Genomic DNA, 19,258 nt, shown 5'->3' with positions numbered 1-19,258 from the left:
TTTGTTGTTTTTAGCTGCTGCGAGGTTTTATATGGTGGAAGAATCCAATGTTTTGTTGTTGTTTGGAGTGAGGTGACGAAAGAAGAATATACAAATAATTTTTGTTATTACACACATTTAATCAAATCAAATAATATGAATTCTTCACTAAAAATCATATTTACTGTTAGACTCAAGCATTTTTTGTTACTTTTTTTGTCAGAGAGAAAGGTTTATGTTTTAGGTGAGCTTTGGGGTTTGAACAGTGAGAGAGCTCTTGGTAATCAAATTATGATACCGACTTTTTACACCTATATTTTTCATTTTCATTCCTTACTCTATGGTCGGTATACCACTAATTTTCATACGGTGGTATATAGTATTCGATGTATTTTCGATGATCTGATACAGAAATTCATCCTATTTTCAAATTAGGGTTTATGTGTGTTTGAGAGAGTGGAGTATTTTTCTTTTCTATACAACAGAACTGTTAAAAATAAAAATGGAACATTTTGTTTTTTTAATCTGACATATTTTGCAGTCTTGGTTACAGTGGTTTGGAGTTGCCTATTTACCGCCATTTTCACATTTAAAACTAAAAAGAAGAATAAGAAATTATCTGCAGTCTCTACCAGAAACAATCATAAGTTGTTAAAATAAATGAACATAGTGACTCTGTGATAGTGTTATTATTGTTAACTTCTCAGAAGAAAAGATTATGATCACAGTCTTATGAATAAAAATTTCATTATTCAAACTTTACTAAGGAATAAAGATCATGTCCTTACCGATACCTTCGGCAGGTTTTGTAAGTAGACTATTATAACATACTTTATAATCATAATTTTACTATGTTGTTCAAAGCCAGGAGAAATCACAAGAAGTTAAGATTGGGCATAGTAGAGAATATTAGTGAACTATGAAGCATGTAGTTAAATAGGCTAGCTGAGCTGAAAAAGAATAAGAAAAGTAAAACTAGTTTTTGTGATTTCAAGAACTCAGGTAGGGTACGATAAGCGGACCCGGTTTTTTATATCGAAGAATGTAGTCATCGATACCTAATTTTCGCATCTCAAATCCTAGATTATCAATCGATATAAAAGTATCTAGTCTACCTATAGTCCTCAATAACAATCATATGTTTTATATTAAAATATGAATTTAATATTTACAGTGATAAACAAATTATTATAACAAAAATTAGGAAAACTGAAGACGACCATATTTTGCTCCTCTCACAGTTACAGTTGTTTCTTTCCCACAAATTTTCTCATAATGGGTTTTTCGGTACGAGTCCAACATGTTGAAGCCACAAAAACAATATATTTTATTTAGCCTATGTCTTATCATCTTTCAAAGCAATGCCGTGTAGTTTTCTAAAATTGACCGCCATTTTTAATAATCAAAATTACGGTAATTATCATATTAACGGCCGGGGCGGAAAAATACGAGTTTTGCGTTAAAAACTTATTGGAATCGTCATATAGAAAAAAAAGTATAAGGTTTGCTGGGGTGGAAATGAGAAATAACGAAATTCTAGAAAATGAAAAATTAAATAACTTTTCAGTAATATCTCCATGTTCTACATCCACGTCTAGTGTCACGTGACCTTTTGTGGCCAATGATTGAACCTCGTGATGACGTCATCGGTTGCGCCGCCATCTTTGCAAACGTAAATGGAAAATAATACAGAAATGAGCAGAATTTTGATCAAAATAAATAATGTTTTTTGTTAATTTCGAGAAAAAATTAATTACGAGTGCCTCCGACCGAAGGTGCTGCCGAAGCCCGTGCTGATGTCAATAAAAGAAAAACATCCCTCGAGATAGTACCTATCAGTAAAATATAAAATACTAGAGGGGCTGATCAAAAATATAAATTGAAATGTAATGCAAAGGCAATTATGTAAAGTTAAAAAAGTAAATAAATCATGAAAAACTCAAATATATAGATGGATCAGAGAACACATACCATTAGTGTGTTGGCGGATACAGCTGAGCAGCAGCAACAAAAAAGTCGTCTATCACAACGAAACAACAAAGTCTCCCGGTTTAAAAACACCACTCGACTGCACGACGAACACATACACTCATTTTTTTAAATTCCATGTTCAATTAAAAAAGAGATAATTTCGTTTCGGTTAAAACGTAAACTCTTAACGTGCCCTACGAAACACTCCGACACACACAATTCACTAGGGTTGGTTGAACTAGTGGATGGTTGATTCATCATTGTAAACGCACTCACTCAATCCGACCTACTGAACACGATATCTTGTGTAGAACTGACCCATGCCCCGGATAACTCAGATAACAGATACGTTATCAGGCTGCTATCAGTCCCGGCCGCAGATAATATTCAAGTAAACAGATTATCCAGACACAGCACACAAACTGAACATTAAAACATTAGGAACTTAACCACTTATCAATACCCCCTAAAATCATGTTATTTGTCATTTGCACCCCATAGTACTATATATATTTTTTGTTCAGGAGGGTGAGCAGAATACGTTGGTAACGTCAAATTCGTGATTTGCCGCCCCGGCGTTTAATCTTACTGGTACGAAAATTACTTATATGTAAAATTGAAATATTACCCTACGTGTATTATTTGAAAGTGTTTACAGCTGTTGATATATAGTTTAAAATAATTAATCAGTATCAATTGATTATATCGATGGTTATGATTAAGTAATATCGTTTGCCAATTTCGATATAAAAAACCGGGTCCGCTTATTGTACCCTACCCAAGGACTCAAAAAATGTTAATAAAATATGAATTGTCTGTTAAACTATAGCCTATTTGTTTGAAGTATAATTAGTGGCCCCAATCATATGTTTTAAATTAAAATATGGATTTAATATTTACAGTGATGAAACAAATTATTATAAGCAAAATTAGGAAAACTGAAGACGACCATATTTGCTCCTCTCACAGTTACAGTTGTTTCTTTCCCACAAATTTCACATAATGGATTTTTCGGTACGAGTCCAACATGTTGAAGCCACGTAAAACATGTCTTATCATCTTTCAATGCAATGTCGTGTAGTTTTCTAAAACTGACTGCCATTTTTAATAATAAAATGTTAATTATATTTGTAAAATTGAAATATTACCTTACGTGTATTATTTGAAAGTGTTTACAGCTGTTGATATAGATTATGTTACAAGTTATTTGTTCAAAATAATTAATCAGTATCGATTGATTATATCGGTGGTTATGATTAAGTATTATCGTTTGCCAATTTCGATATAAAAAACCGGGTCCGCTTATCGTACCCTACCCCAAATTCTAGACTATCAATCGATATAAAAGTATCTATAGTCCTCAATAACAATCATATGTTTTAAATTAAAATATGAATTTAATATTTACAGTTATCAAACAAATTATTATAACCAAAATTAGGAAAACTGAAGACGACCACATTTGCTCCTCTCACAGTTACAGTTGTTTCTTTCTCACAAATTTCACATAATGGGATTTTTGGTAAGACTCCAAAATGTTGAAGCCACGAAAAACATGTCTTATCATCTTTGAAAGCAATGTCGTGTAGTTTTCGAAAATTGAATACCATTTTTAATAGTCAAAATTACTAATGTAAAATTGAAATATTACCCTATGTGTATTATTTGAAAGTGTTTACAGCTGTTGATATATAGTTTAAAATAATTAATCAGTATCGATTGATTATATCGATGGTTATGATTAAGTAATATCGTTTGCCAATTATGATATAAAAACCGGGTCTGCTTATTGTACCCTACCCATTTTATAGGCTGCAGTATAATAAGTGGTCACTATGGCAATCAAATCATTGAGAGGCTATTTATGATTATCGAATCCTCAATATTCAGTTTGATTACCTAAAACTGCTGAAATTAAAGTGTCAAACTAAATTACGTTTTAGGTTTTTCAAATTACAGTACAGTTCGCATATCTTGTAAAGTAATAATTGAATGTTGATGGTGGAGGGAGCTTTTATTGGCTTTTCTTAGTTCAAACAGTATATTGAAATCACACAAACCAATACTTATAGTTTTTTATTTGTAAGGCTTTTCGATGAAGCCATCCCAAGCCAAGACAAAATTCAATATTACTTACATGAAAATTATAAAAAATAGGTTTCTAAATTTATATAGCGTAGTAGGCTACAATTCCAATAATAATTACCTTAAATTTATTTCACTACTTCACAAATGGCAAATTAAAATTAAAATCAAATGTCTCAACTATTATTAAAAATAAACAAATTTATTTTTTTTATGTACTTTTGTGATGTGTCTAACAAAGGTAGTCTTGCTATCGAAAAGACTCACATGTGAAAAGTTTTAAGGTTTTGTGTTTTCAATGTAGTGATTGAACTAATAATTGAATAATGAATAAAAAACTTTTTCGATTATGTATGCAGGGTGTCCTACAAGTAACCCGACAAACTTCTCAGGTGGTTTCCCCTCATCAAATTAATAAAAATGTTTATGTAAGCATAAGTCCGGAAACGCTCTGTTAGCAAGTTAAGGCTAGCGAAAGATTTCACCCGATTTTATAGGAAACAGCAGAAATAAAACTAAACTGATGTTTTTATTTCGTGAAGACAGTTATTAAATATATTGGATTTTATGTTAAATGGACTGAAAAATTAAATACAATACGTCCCAAACCATACAATAAAGTTAAGACCATCCATTTTTGAGATATCAGGCAAAATATGCCAAATTCTGTCTTTAAAAACTTGTTTTGTTTAGATTTGAAGTGTATTAACTTCATTAAATGGGTAATAAATAAACACAAACTTTTTAACTAAAATTTTTAGAGAATTTAATTCTGAAGAGAATAATTTAAAATAGCCTAATAATAAACATATTAAATTAATGCATACAAAAAATGAGCCAGAAAATTCAATATATGTTTATTAAATGAAAAGAGTATACTTCTTAAAAACAATACATTTAATGATGATTTTTTCAGTCAAGTATATTGTTACAAAACATTTACAGTATTAAAAATTTGTAAGTTGAGAAACAAGATTTAAAAAATACAGCATCAATTGAAATGCTTTAGAATAGAATAGAATAATTTATTGGCCACAAGATATTTCACACAAATACATAGGCAGGTCAGTATAATTTATAATTGTACTTCACTAGTTAAAGAAGTCATTGTCAGTCCATTGACTCAATAAAAACTCACTTATTGAATAAAATGTATTATTTAACAAGAAATTGTATAATTTTGATTTAAAAGAACAGTATTTTAATTTTTTCATTTTCATAGGCAATTTGTTCATAAATCTAGATGCAATGTGCAGAGGGTTTTTTCACTTTTGCTAAGTCTATGTGGAGGTAAATTTATTAAATGGCTATTTCTTGTATTGTATGAGTGGATTTAATTTCTGAGCATAATTCTGTCTTCATCTTTTCTAAGGTACAACAAGCATTGCATTACATACAGACAAGGTAGAGTGAGAATCCTGAGTTGTACAAAAATATCCCTACAGTGATCAAGCCTACCAGCTCCGGCAATGATACGGATAGCTTTTTTCTGTAATACAAATATCTCTTCGGCATGGGAGGCTCCACCCCATACAACAAGACCATAGGTAATATGCGATTGAAAAATACCAAAATAGGCAGTGCGGATCCCGTTTTGGTCCAGTTCACTACATAAGCGTTTTAAGGCATAAATGCTTCTGCTAAGTTTAATTTTGAGACCAATTATGTGTTGATGCCAACATAGTGTTGGATCAAGGGAAATCGGAAATTGAAATAGCAAAAAGTATATATATATATATATATATATATATATATATATGATTAAAAGACCTAGTTAAACAAACATTTGTATAAACGGCAATAGGCAAAATTAATTTCAATAAAGTTTGAATCACAAAAGGTACTTGCTCCGCTGAAACTCAGCCAGGTGGCTATGAACTAATACACTATGAGTCAAACTTTAAGTTATACGCAATAGTGGTAGCATACTCTACTGGCAAGTAAGAGACCTGATATATATATATATATATGATTAAAAGGCCTAGTTAAACAAACATTTGTATAAACGGCAATAGGCAAAATTAATTTCAATAAAGTTTGAATCACAAAAGGTACTTGCTCCGCTGAAACTCAGCCAGGTGGCTATGAACTAATACACTATGAGTCAAACTTTAAGTTATACGCAATAGTGGTAGCATACTCTACTGGCAAGTAAGAGACCTGGGTTCGAGTCCCGGTGGAGGGAGTATTTTTTGTGATTCAATATTTATTGAACTTAGATTAGGCTATTACTGCTTACACAAATTTAATGAATGTGTATATATACATTAGAATAAATTATACAATTTCTAATAAGAAAATAATTGTCGTTGTTGTGTTTTATGTATGTATATATTTTTTTTTTTCAGGTTGCTGCTGAACCTTCATGTTCGATTATTTCTGAATACAACCCTCAACTAGTTTCACATGTTTCAAGCCATTCTCAGATTCAAGGATTGAATGATGTATTTTCTCAAGATGATGTATTTGCTATCATTTGTCAAGAGATAAATGAAATAGCACCCAAGTTGGAAAGTTTGGGAGAACTGTACTCAAAACGTCTAAAAAGCGCCAGAACATCACGATCACGTAGCTTTTCTAAAAGCTATAATGAGGAATATTCTGATATTTTAAATAGCAAAGGGAATGCTTGTGACAAATTGACTGAAATACTGGAGAGTTGTAATCCTAATGGTAACTTAATATTTAATATTTTCATTTTCTATCTAGAAATCATATAAATAATTATGAACGTTTAAAAAAGTTTTTTATATAAATAATGGTTTTAAGAATATAACAAAATGAACAATTCCTGTAACTTTCCTTATCTCAATGGACAATGGACATTATATTGTCTACCAAAAACCATGAGCAGTGTACATAATAAAATACTGTGTATTGTCTGCTGAGTTACTAACTGATCATATGAGCAGACAATTCATGTTGATTTCATTTTATTAAATAAGATATATTACCAAGAAATATATTTTTAATCGTTTTAAACAAATTTTTAGTTTATTGAAGTTTTAATAGTCAAGATAAATCATGTTTAAGTCTTTGACTTTTTATTTGAATTATTGAGGTGTTTAAGAGATGCACATGTCAAAGACTGTACATTCACAGCTGTCTTCATCAGAAAACTTTGGTTGTATACATTAATTTCAGTAACTTTGGTGTAGTTTTCTTTTTGAAATACTTGTAGTTTATTTAATTGAAATACAGTAATTATCTACATAGTTTTTAGTTGTATTGTTGCTTTTTACAGAAATTGAGAGTATTTACTATATATACAGTAATTCCTCCATATCCAGTATCGGTTATTTGCAAGAGCCTACCAGCTAAGAATAAATAAATAACATTAATTAATATAGCAAATTTTATTTGCTATTTGCACAATCTCCTTGAAAGTGCCGCTGTCAAATATCCCCCCTCCCACTCTACTCTTACAATCCGACTGCCAGGAAAAAGATAGCGACATATGAGGGGTGCAGGGAGGTTTTTCAAAGAATCGGGTCTGGCGTTCTTCCTCCCCCTTCTCTTTCACACCCTCCTCCTCGCACTTCCTCTAGTAATTTTGCTAAAAACATTAGTCATGAGTTTGTTCATTACCATAATTGTGACTGCATCATTTTATTGTCGATTTGAGTTTCTAAGTGATGGGTACTACGAGTAATTGCAAAAGAGAAAATAATATATAGTGAAGCATGTATTGCCATTGTTGTTAAGTGTTTCCTTTGAAGAAAACTACTGAAAGAGCGGTTATTTACATATCCAAATCCCTAAGTAGTATTTATAAAATTGAGTGAACTGAGTGTAAAATGTTTGGTAATTTGTTCTTATAGATCCCAGGAAAGAAAACAAAACATGCGGCTCACCGGACTTCAATAATCGACACTTTTGACAAATGCATAATTAAAAATATCATAAATTATTACTATATTCACCCTAAAGTGTTCTGCTCCCTAGTGTAAAGGACAAAATCGATTTACCGTAGAGAAAAGAGACTCTGCGTAAAATTCTGCACGAAATTGGTCTTTTATAAGGGAAAGAGACAGTTGTCTCCGCACATAGTCCTAAAAAGATCTTTGTGCCTCCCTTACTTAAGTTTGTGCCCTCGGAACCTGAGACATTTACAGAAGCCAATCAAATTTGAGAGCTTCAAATTTGAGACATCAAATTCTCTGATGTCCTTGGGGCTGAAAAGATATGGCCCTAGCAATTCTTTCCTACTTTTAGATATGGAAGGACAATTTAGCCATATGTATTCTGCTGATTCTTCTGCTTCTCCTCATAGTCTGCATTCATCAGTCTAACTAAGACACATCTTCATAAAATGTCCCTCCTTACTTTGTTCTAGGTTAGATACCCACCATTTAGCTTAAGGAGAGATAAGTATTTTTGATTGTCTTTATCATGAGGTCCTACTCCAGTTTAAGGATCTAATCCTCTTTTCCTGATCTTTTACGAGAGCTTCGCTGTAGGAGAAGCTACTCCACAGCCTGGTTCAGACTTTACCATGAGGGATTCTGTATTTTGGCAAGGGTATCTGCTTTTTCGTTTCCTTGAATTTCGCCCTCATGGCCTGGCACCCAACCTAGTGTAACTGTTCTTCTTTACCAGTTCCACTAGAACATTCTTGCATTCCCAAAGTACTTTAGAATCAAATGATCAGGTGTCAAGTGCCTTTCTTTTATGGAGTGGCCTATTGCCATGCACTTAAGCCTCAAGGGCCTTTTGCGCTTTCTGGGAGTACACCATGAGGCCTACCAGTCTTACGGTTTTAGCAGTTCCAAAAACCGCCAAAAACAAACTATCAGGTTCTCCTGGGGAAATTCACCACCCTTGGCAAAACTACCAAAGATGGCATACCTCTCCCCTGCTATCGCAGGACAATCAAAGAGCTGGAGTTCAGCAGTTTCCTCCTGTTCATCACACATTTTATAGAGTGGATCCTCCCAATGGATGCCAATTCTATGAAGATGCTTCCTCAGGTGACCATGTCTCGTAATCTGACCCATAACCCGAGAACACACCAATCTACTTAGTGAGAGAAGGTCAGACACTATCGTAGGGGAATGCGACTGTAGAAAAATATGGTCAAGTGCCTTTAGTGCAGTCTGGCTATCAAAAGAGGAGGATTAAAGTATTCTGGTCCTTTTGGCTTCATTTTTATGAGTTTTCTGGTGCATGATTCTATTGTCATGATTTCCGCTCAGAAAATCGTAGTGTGTTTTCCCAGGGCTAGGTTAACTCCTGGTCCGTAAATACAAAATCCTGCCATTGAATCCAGGCCTGATCCATCTGTGTAGAATTTATGGATTCTTTTAGTAGGGTAGGCCTCCTTTTTACTTCATCTTCCCGTGTCTTCAATGGAGATTATGTATAGTTTTTGAAAAAACTGTACTTTCTGATACGTTGGTTTCAGCCTCAGAAAATTCCTGAGTTATTTTCATGTACCCTTCTGAAGAGGTAGACTTAATCATCTTTGTACCTAGGAGCTTCATTGCACTTAATGTGGCAGTATTTCTCCTCCTGCCCCAGATGAGTATATCCCACCTCAAGTACCAGGGTTGGACAGGTGCTCATTGCCCCTGTTATCCTTATCAAAACCTTATCTTCTCTTAAGGCTAACCTTATCTTTGAGGCTAACCTTTGAAGACTCTGTAGCCTCTTGGCAACTGTTTTTTGTTCTACTTTCGGCCACCACACTAATGCTGCACATGCGATCAATGGTTTTGTTATGGCTTAATAGATCCAATAAATCATTTTGGGTTTCAGTCCCCATTTTAGTTCTAAAGAGTCTTTTACAAGGCCCGAGAACCTTTGTCACTTGGGATATTGTATTCTCAATTGTTGGTTCCATGTTAGGCTCTTATCCAGGACTATGTCTAGATACTTGACTGCGTCAGAATTTGTTATCCTGATACCTTCCAGAACAGGTTGTACTAATTAAAACAGGTTGAACTAAGCTGTGGAGAGCGGTGGTAGTTGACTTACCTTCCACGTATGCATGTTGATATAGACTGAGTAGGTGTCCCAGTATGGTTTCATCCTTTGTATGTCTATTAATTATTTTTCCCTAGTTTTTTATTATGAAGGAGGTTAGGCTAATACTGTAGGTCTGTACAAATTGGGTTGAGATGGATCTCTGTCCTTTTTTCACACAAACATTACAAGTGCTGTCCTCCAGTTCTTTGGAATGAACCCCTGGGCATAACTGCTTCTAAACAGGATAGCCAATGTGTTTAGTAGAATGTCCAACCCCTCCTGGAGAAGGGCCAGGAAAACACTGTGCGCCCCAGGAGATTTAAATTGTTGAAAGGATCTTGTTACCCATTCAATCCTTTCAGATGTGAAGATTCTTTTTGACTATTGTCTGGATTTAGCATCCTCTTGACCAGATCTCTTCTCTGCTAGAGAATTAAAGTCCTTATTTCGAGTCAAGAGACTGCCTGGAACAACAGTTCTAGATTTTCCTTCTTGCTCATCGTAAGACCTCCATTGGCCTATACTAAAGACCTTAGAGAGTGATCAGTTTGGAGAGTTTTATGAAGCCTAGCAGCCTCTGGCAGGCTCTTTATGTTTTTGAAAAAGTTTCTCCAGATTCTTCTTTTATTTTTCCAAATTTCTTCTTGTATTCATTTAGGGCATATTGGTATGGGATCCAGTCATCTGTCCTTGTTACCAATTTAAGAAGTTTTCAGATTTTGTTTTTGAGTGTTGCTAACCTCCCATTGAACCTTCCAATGTCGAACCTAATGGGACAATGGTTCGAGAGTGAGGTCTCCTGTGAGACATGCTACTTTTCAACGTTAACACCTTTAAGGCCTTTAGATAAGGTAATATCCAAAACCTCTTGTTTAAAAAGTGGGATTAGACCCCATATTTTTTAGAATAAGGTAATTATTACAAATAAATTGCAGGAGATCCTCACCTCTGGGGTTAATGTTGGTGCTATCCTAGTAGGTGTAGTGCGCGTTGCACTCGCAGCCATGAATGAGGGCTCTTTCTCCACAGTACTGCAGTAGCCTTTGTATTTCACCTGTGGGCAGTGTGTTGAAGGGTTAGGGAAATATGCTGAGACAAAAATTACTACTTTCACTGCCACTGCCACCAGGTCTTTTGTAATTGATTTGTAACAGGAAAACCAATTATATGTTTCTAAAGTAAGACACGATCTTGGTTTTTCATTTGTTCGATCGTATATAAGATTACCAACCTGAGTCATCAGGCCCCTGACGTAATCTTTTTTGATGAAAGGTTCCTGGATTAGGGTGATATCCAGGCCAAAAAACATGATTTAACTTTTAATTGTGTAACATTTGTAAGTATTAAAGTCGTTTTCAGGTATTCCAAAATACACAGTGCTTGCTTATCAGGAGTATTCCTCGAACCTCAACCACCGCTACAATGAAGTCCGCCAAGAAGTACAACAGCAAACAGAACAAACAAAGAAATCAAAAATTGACAGCAACAGGTACATTTGGGATTTCAGAATAAAAACTATTATTAGATGGATATATTATCTTTTCCTTACTCAAACTGTTACCAGGGAACACTATTCAACAACTGTTTAGTATTATAATGTTAATACTAATGGTTTATAATTTATATTCAGTACAGTTATTCCCATAAACACTTTAAATTCATTAGCATCGAGACACTAAAATGCAAGTTTCAGAAGTGAACTTTTATGGATTTTAGACAAGCTCCTGCTTAAAATGCAGTTTTACACTTTATCTCCATGTTAAAAAACGAAGCCTCAGATGCTTGGCCAGTAGCTAACTAGCATGATCTACAATTCACTAGCTTTATAAATAGCCTACAGTACTAAAGAAATATTTATCCTCTAGTATGTTCATTGCCCTCAGTCAAAGGGGATATATTATGGTAGTCATAATCCTACAATGCTAAAGAAATATTTATCCTCTAGTATGTTAATTGCCCTCAGTCAAATGGAATATATTATGGTAGTCATAATCCTACAATACTAAAGAAATTTTTACGCTCTAAAATGTTTTTTATTCTTAGTTAAACGGAATATATTATGGTAGTCATAATCCTACAATACTAAAGAAATTTTTACCCTCTAAAATGTTTATTACTCTGAGTCAAACGGAATATATTATGGTAGTAGTAATCCTCATGGACTATATAAATCTGTTTTACAAGTTCACCGTGGCAAATCCATCCAATACACCTAAATTCAATGTTGAAAATTGTATTGTATATATGTTATTTTTGTTGAATATGACTAAAATAAATAATTTTATATGAAATAAGATAACATTACCTATGCATGTATGTATGTTGCCCAGTCAGCAACACCATGGTTAGAACAAAATTTTAAAACTGATTTTATTAGAAATAACTTTTTTACTACCATAGGAGCTTCTAAAAGGCTAAAAAATAAAAAAAAGACTTCATATAGTGTGTTATTGTAGACGTTTCTGCCCCAGTAGTATTCTTTCTCACTGTGAGAGTTCTAGCAGTCAATCACCATGGCACATTACGTACTATCTACTACTACCTTTCCTCTCTACTGCTACTTTTATACAAGATAAACACTATTATATACAACCAATAGTATTTGCATTATAAATCGGTATCAGTAGTAAAAAGTGACAAAATTATTTATGGCATTGCTGGACAGCCATCAGGGTTGCCACGAGTCCGAACTGAGGGAACAGAAAATAATGATATAAAAAATAGTAATATCTTCTCAGAGTGAGAAACATTCCACATTTGGATACCTGCCTGAGCAGTCAGCTGATGTGAACGTGTAGAATATTTTAAAACCGAATAAAATGTAGAGTCACAATTCAGAGTTGGATAATTACAGATAATACTAATAGCATAGTGGTTAATGCAGGAAATGAACCTATGGCATCTCTACCTTACACTGTTGGTATCCTTGTTCAATATTACTAGACAATACTGATGTGCATAGGGCAAGTAAGGATTTGTACCTTTGCTATTTCTTATATAAACTTTTGATATCTTTGTTCAGTATCAGTTAGGCAATACTTATTAGTAGTGCTCAGGTCATGGCAGAAATTGAACTTAAATCAGTGGTGTAACTAATGGACAGGATGAGGGGTGTAGAACCACCCCTACAATAATTAATTATAATAATAATAATAATAAAAAAAAAACATATAACAACAATCACACTTGTTTGAAATACAGTAGTATGTTTTAACTTGAATTAGACATGTATAATTGATTTAAATTTAGATTTATGCAGGTTTATTGCTTACCCTCTGTTGTGTGCTCTTCAATCTGATACATAACACATTCCCCTCCTTCCCTCTTCCCAAAGACAAACCTTAGTTTCACGACTGACCTCTACTATCTCTGGCATTCAGTAAATGTTATACTATGTAAAATATAGTTTTTAATTATAAAGTATACTGTTCTCCTTTCCTGTTTAATGACTGCTATAAACTTATGTATCCTCCCACACTCTCTTATCATTATTTCCTTTCTATGGCATACTTTAATTACTATTTTGAAATTGCTTTTTATTTTAGGCTAAACATGTATATTTCATGTTTTTCAAACCTAGAAGAAGAATGTGCTTATCAGGAAGGTGAAGATTCTGCTCAGTCAAGGCTTTTATTTCAAGAGGCAAAAAAGGATATGGTAATTAATTTTTATTTCTTTAACTAATATTAATTTGCAGTAACTTACAATATTAGAAGATGGTGTGGAAACTTAAATGCATACTTCAAATACCACAATCAAGTGATTGTTTTCCTCAATGGGTTCAAATTATTTGCACCAATGTTTTTATTAAAAAGTAACAGTTGGCTTTATAAATTAAATTACATGCTTGTTAACCTGTGCTAGTGTTTTCCGTGAAACTGTTTCAACTTTCTAATGTTTAATACGTAAACCTGTTTATGGGGAAGAAACTGAATGAATAATGTTTCGGTGTGATGTCTACACAGTAATCCACACCACACGTTCCTACACAATGTTAGGTTATTGTGAACCCCATATCTGACAATTGTGATGATTAACAACAACACCACTTGTGAGGGATCAATCAAAATTTGGGATTATCATTAATCTCATTGAGCATAAAACTGGTGAAGACTGTACACTTTAATCTGATGTCTTAACTGAATTTTATAGGCATGAAGTCTCAATGTTTTTTGAATAACATTGTGAACTGTCGATTTGGGTATGTTTAACTGAAGACTTTGTTGCCCAATTGAGTTTTTTGGGCTTCTGATGCAAAATTGTCAGATTTCTTCAAGTTTGTCATCACCTGTTTTTGTCCCGCTGGTTGAATGTCCTCTCAACACACTTCCTGTGTCACGAAACTGGTGAAACCAGTGATGAATTGCTTTTATCATCTGGTGAATTTTAACCTCGATATGTAACTTGAAACTGACGTTGCACACTTAACAATCGATTTCAATTCAATTGTTGCCTTTGATTGCTCGAAACATATTCTTATTTATAAATTAGAAAACAATATTATTGTACTATTTTAATCCTACTGTTACTATTTAATCCTCGCAACATAAACATATTTTTAAACAAACATATCAGTTTAGTAATGGATTTTTCTTTAAAGGACAAATCATTGAATCAGAAGATGAATTAATTATTACAAATACCTTAAAATTGAAATTATTTTCAGTTGAAGGAGTTTACAGGAATAATATTCACCTGTTTTTCTGCTAAACCAGATTTTATGACATTATGAATTTAATTTAAAGGAAAAATTATAGCAAAACCCTTAGTTTTATGGCAGTAGTGCATGAAATATTCATGGAAAGTAACTGTGTGTGGTTAAAAAAAGTGTCAATATCCCCAATACTAACCAACTTTTACTAGAGTCATGTTTTGTTATTTGGGTTAGTCATAGGCTGGCCTATCACCCCTTTGAATATTATCCTTGACTTATGGTACACCCTGTGTGTGTTTTTATATATATATATATATATATATATATATATATATATATATATATATATATATATATAGGAAATATATGCTTGACATAATCCCAGCCAAATTAGAAAAACTTAAAAACCAGTCACATCTTCGTGTAAATTAAGCTATTTTAATAAGTTTTCTGGAAAAGCTTGGCTTGTACCTTTAAAGTAGTAATAGAAAACTGGTTGAAACAAAAAGTATTTTAATGATATGTATCTTTATATGTTAAATTAGCTATCATTTTTATTGTTATTTCAATTGTTACTGTTATAGACTTGTTTGTGTTGTTGACTATTTTATAGTTATACTTGTGCATACGATTGTTGATTATTTCCTACAATGCAGTGTAATATTGACTGTTTATTTCACAAATTGTGTTTAAAGAAAATAACATTCTTGATTCTTGAAGTGTAATTGGTTATACTGAACAAACAGTAGCAATTTAAAATTTCAAAATAACATTATATGGATCATTTGAAAGTTTGTTATTTGATCAGTTTGCATGCATAAAATTGTTTACAATGGTTAAAATAATTATCTTTAACTGAAATTCTTTGAGCTATCAATAATTTTGTTTTTTTATTTTCTCACTGAAGGCCATAACCAATTCTCAGATTAGCAAAGGTCATATATTAGTGGGACATTAAGAATTCATTCTTTTAAATCAGTTTTACATCTCTATTGTTTTCTTTCAGGACACAGTAATACAAATACTCTGTCCTGATGAGGAAGTGAAGAAGGAACTCTCTTCAACTCTAAGGGTGAGTATGGTTTCTAATGTAATAAACTCTGGCTGAGCTTTCCATTACGCTGGGCAACTAAAGGATAAGTTATACATAAATTAAAACAATTGTTAAAAAAGACAATCCTTGCTAATTTCAATGGTAGTACTGTCCCTATCTGTAGGAATCTGCTGTAAGCATTGGTTTCATTAATAATTCTGTGTTATCTTTTTTTATGATCATTTATCAGTAAATTGTAGTTAAAATATGATATAAAAATATTGCATAACATCTCATCATTCATTTTCATCTTAATTTGTCTTACAAATATAGCAATAGTAAAAAATAACAGATTGCGTAAATCAACACTCCAATCACGATGAAATATAAGGGTTATCATTAAGTCTCTCACATCAAAAGGAGCGTTTCTGTAAATAGTAGTTTAATTGAATTATTTATGTTGACTGCTGCATGATAGCATTAAATGTACAAATGACAACAAATCTAGACACCATTGAAATGGATACTAGCCACATTAAGTCTGTAGTGTTGAGTTTACAGCTTTGTAGACATGACGTTTTCTCAAGAGCAATGGGTTTTTACTACCCAGATGCTCCGGTGTCTCATAATTCAACAACAACAACATAACTAATCGCCCATTTCCATGAATATAGATCAGTTGAATTGGACAGGAAGAGAACCAGGTCGGCTACCATTTTTACGGATGCTATTCTGGATGAGGTTAGAAATGTGATGCAATGCTCACCTTCAAACTGTTTGAGGAAACTGACTATCAATACGTTCTCAGATTTCATCCGCTAATGCTCAGAAAGTGATGAACAAATTAACATTTTGTATATAGCGTTCAGGAACTGTAAGAGCCGGGTAGACAAAAGCACACACTGTACTGCAGATGGTTTTGGACATTTTTCGATACCAGAGAAGTTAGTTGTACAGCTTGACCATATTTACTTCACTGATAAAGCTTGGTTTCATCTTAGTGGTTATGTCAGTAACATAAAAAAAAGACTTTAGTCAATTGAAAATCCTCATGTCTTCCACCAAACTTCCTTGCTCTTGTCAGTAAATTGAAGTGTGGTGTGCTGTATCACATCGTTGAATAGTGAAGGTACTGAGACAGTGTTGTGTACCAAGACATCATTACACAATTTATTCCAATTTAGTTCCTTGAAAATGATGAACATGATTGTTCGTTGCAGCAGGACAGTGCCACATGTCTCACGTGTGACACAATGCAATTCTTATGTGGGCTTTTTGGCAAACATATTATATTTAAAGGGTTATAGCCCCCAAGATCCCCTGATTTGACGTCTCCAGTGTTTTCCTGTGGGGTTACCTTAAAGACAAGGTTTACACACTGGATGAATTGAAAATGAACACAACAATGGAAATCAACATCACTGTAAACGTGCTGAAAACGTCACATCAAATATGATAAAAAGAGTTCATGCATGCATAACTGAACAAGGTAACCATTTTGAGCATTTATTTCACAAATTTAAAAAAGTTCACTTGACCTCTTGATGTGCATGACTTAATGATCACTCTGTATAAATGCAATGGCCAAATGGTGCTATGTACATCTATTGGAAGACATCAACTAAAATTTAAACATAATTAACCAGTACCGGGCATTAGTAACTTGTATTTGCTATTACATAAGAGCAACATCCTAATTTTACTGTAAACAATTGGTGAAGTTTTATTCATAGCACATATATATGATGTTGAAGCCCAAGCTACCTTTTACATTATTAAGGATACTTTCTCTTACAAATTTCTGTTTTTCATTACTGTTTTATAAACATTTTTGCTCTTAATACTTATATGTATTTTATTAGCTTGTATAATGTTAACTTACACCATTGCTAGAGCACTTGTGGGGTTATCACTATTTTTACGGTGAGCTATTTATTATTTTATTTTTTGTAGCCTCTGTAGATTTTATTTTCATAATTTAAATTAAATTAAATTGTGTTGTAATTCAAATGAATTTTTTGTAACACTCAATATTGATAATAGACACCTCTGATTACTATAGATGCTTTTAGGTTAGTAATGTGAAAAAATAAGCATAATCTAACCTAAATATGTATAACATTATTAGTAATTGGATTAATTTAGTATTTTTTATATAACCAAACTGAAGTCACTTTCTTCATAGTGTTTGTATTGAATGTTTCATTTCATTCAAATGTTTATCTAATGAGGAGATTTCATATTTAGACTTTTCTTTTCTGCAAAAATCTTCAAATAATCCAAACTGATTTTGTTGGATTTCTTTCAGGTACTATTAATGGCGTACATGGATAATTTGGATAACACAGAAGAGCAATATGTTGAAGTCTCATTGAGTGCCTTAAGCAATGAACATGTGCAATGTTTGATGAGGAAAGGTGTGATTATTCCACACCCACACTCTCCTGGCTTGTTTCGCTTATGTGTGGAATAGAGATTAGTCTAACAGTGGCACATTCTTTTTGTTTGAAGTGAACTGAATTCTATTGTGTAAGTGATGGCATTCTGTAATGCAGAGTAATAAATATGTTTTTTTATCAATGTTATATTTTTCTATTTTGCAGCTAAACCTTACATTCAACACACAAGGAAAAGCAAATTTTATGTATGTGAACATTCTAGTGGTTGCATTTTATGTAAGATATGCTCCAAATTTGGTATAATGTTTTCTCTTGTAAATCCAAAACTTATGTTCGTTATACAACCCAAATTGAATCCAAGGGCCTTAATGTTGTGATGTGGCAATAATCTTAATTGTATTGATGCCATGATACAAGCTTGATTTCAATCACAAATGACCAGAAGCAAAGTTATAGGATGGAGGTAGTGAATCTACTGACTGGTCTTTATCTTTTATTATTGGACAGATTCTGTCCAAGTATGGAATCTCGTGTTAACCAGGATGGATAACAAACATGTTTGCAGCTGAGGGGTAGAGCCCAATGTAATAATGATCAACACTGTTCTGAAAGTTTTGTTAGTCTTTCATAAAAAAATGACGTTTTAATTTTTAGTCCAGTAATGACAGTATAAAAGTGTAAACTGCGTATTTATCCCCATATAGCACCGATTTTATAAAAATTTGCATTTAGGTTCTACTTGCCCTCTATTTTAAAGTCTACCCTGTGCCGGGGTTGCTTTTTCCCTGGGAGTGCACTCCTTTTTTGGGGTAAGCAATTTTTCAACGAAAATAATTGTGAAAATTGATAAATTTACTAATTCTAAGCGACTTTTGTTCTATTAAGTTTTTTCTGAAAGTCAGTACTTATTAATTAACATCTGTCGGATCACAATGTACAACACAAATGCAATAGGAACCTTATTTTTTTAAATCTTAAATCAATGATCTTATCATAACAAGAACGTAGTTAACGCTGGGAAATTGTGCAGTGACCTAAATTTTATCATTTTTATATGTAAGATACATTTTTCTTCCTCGAGTTAGCTTATGATAACTCTGTGAATTAGTGGAAAAGCTTCATCTATACCATGATTTGTCACCATTTTAGTAAAACAAGAGCTGGCAATAT

At 32.9% G+C, this 19,258-nt stretch overlaps 1 protein-coding gene across 1 annotated transcript; it reads left to right on the top strand.

The window, feature by feature from the left end:
* Window positions 1-496: 496 nt before the first annotated feature.
* Window positions 497-18,269, top strand: LOC124360372. Its single transcript, XM_046813943.1, has 6 exons — window positions 497-787; window positions 6,384-6,708; window positions 11,362-11,491; window positions 13,548-13,659; window positions 15,663-15,728; window positions 17,998-18,269. The coding sequence occupies exons 1-6, from the start codon at window positions 758-760 to the stop codon at window positions 18,160-18,162; spliced, it is 828 nt and encodes a 275-aa protein (XP_046669899.1). The 5' UTR covers window positions 497-757; the 3' UTR covers window positions 18,163-18,269.
* Window positions 18,270-19,258: the final 989 nt, after the last annotated feature.

The sequence above is a fragment of the Homalodisca vitripennis genome, chromosome 4, assembly GCF_021130785.1.
Source record: "Homalodisca vitripennis isolate AUS2020 chromosome 4, UT_GWSS_2.1, whole genome shotgun sequence".
Taxonomy (NCBI): domain Eukaryota; kingdom Metazoa; phylum Arthropoda; class Insecta; order Hemiptera; family Cicadellidae; genus Homalodisca; species Homalodisca vitripennis.
Note: the sequence above shows the minus strand (reverse complement) of the source record. Positions and strands in the feature narration are given on the sequence as shown.

Bases quoted from the DNA above. Each gene is read 5' to 3' on its own strand.
- LOC124360372 (XM_046813943.1), top strand. From the start codon at position 758: ATGTCCTTACCGATACCTTCGGCAGGTTTT. The intron at 788-6,383 runs GTAAGTAGACTA...TTTTTTTTTCAG, and splicing joins CGATACCTTCGGCAGGTTTT to GTTGCTGCTGAACCTTCATG. The intron at 15,729-17,997 runs GTGAGTATGGTT...GATTTCTTTCAG, and splicing joins AACTCTCTTCAACTCTAAGG to GTACTATTAATGGCGTACAT.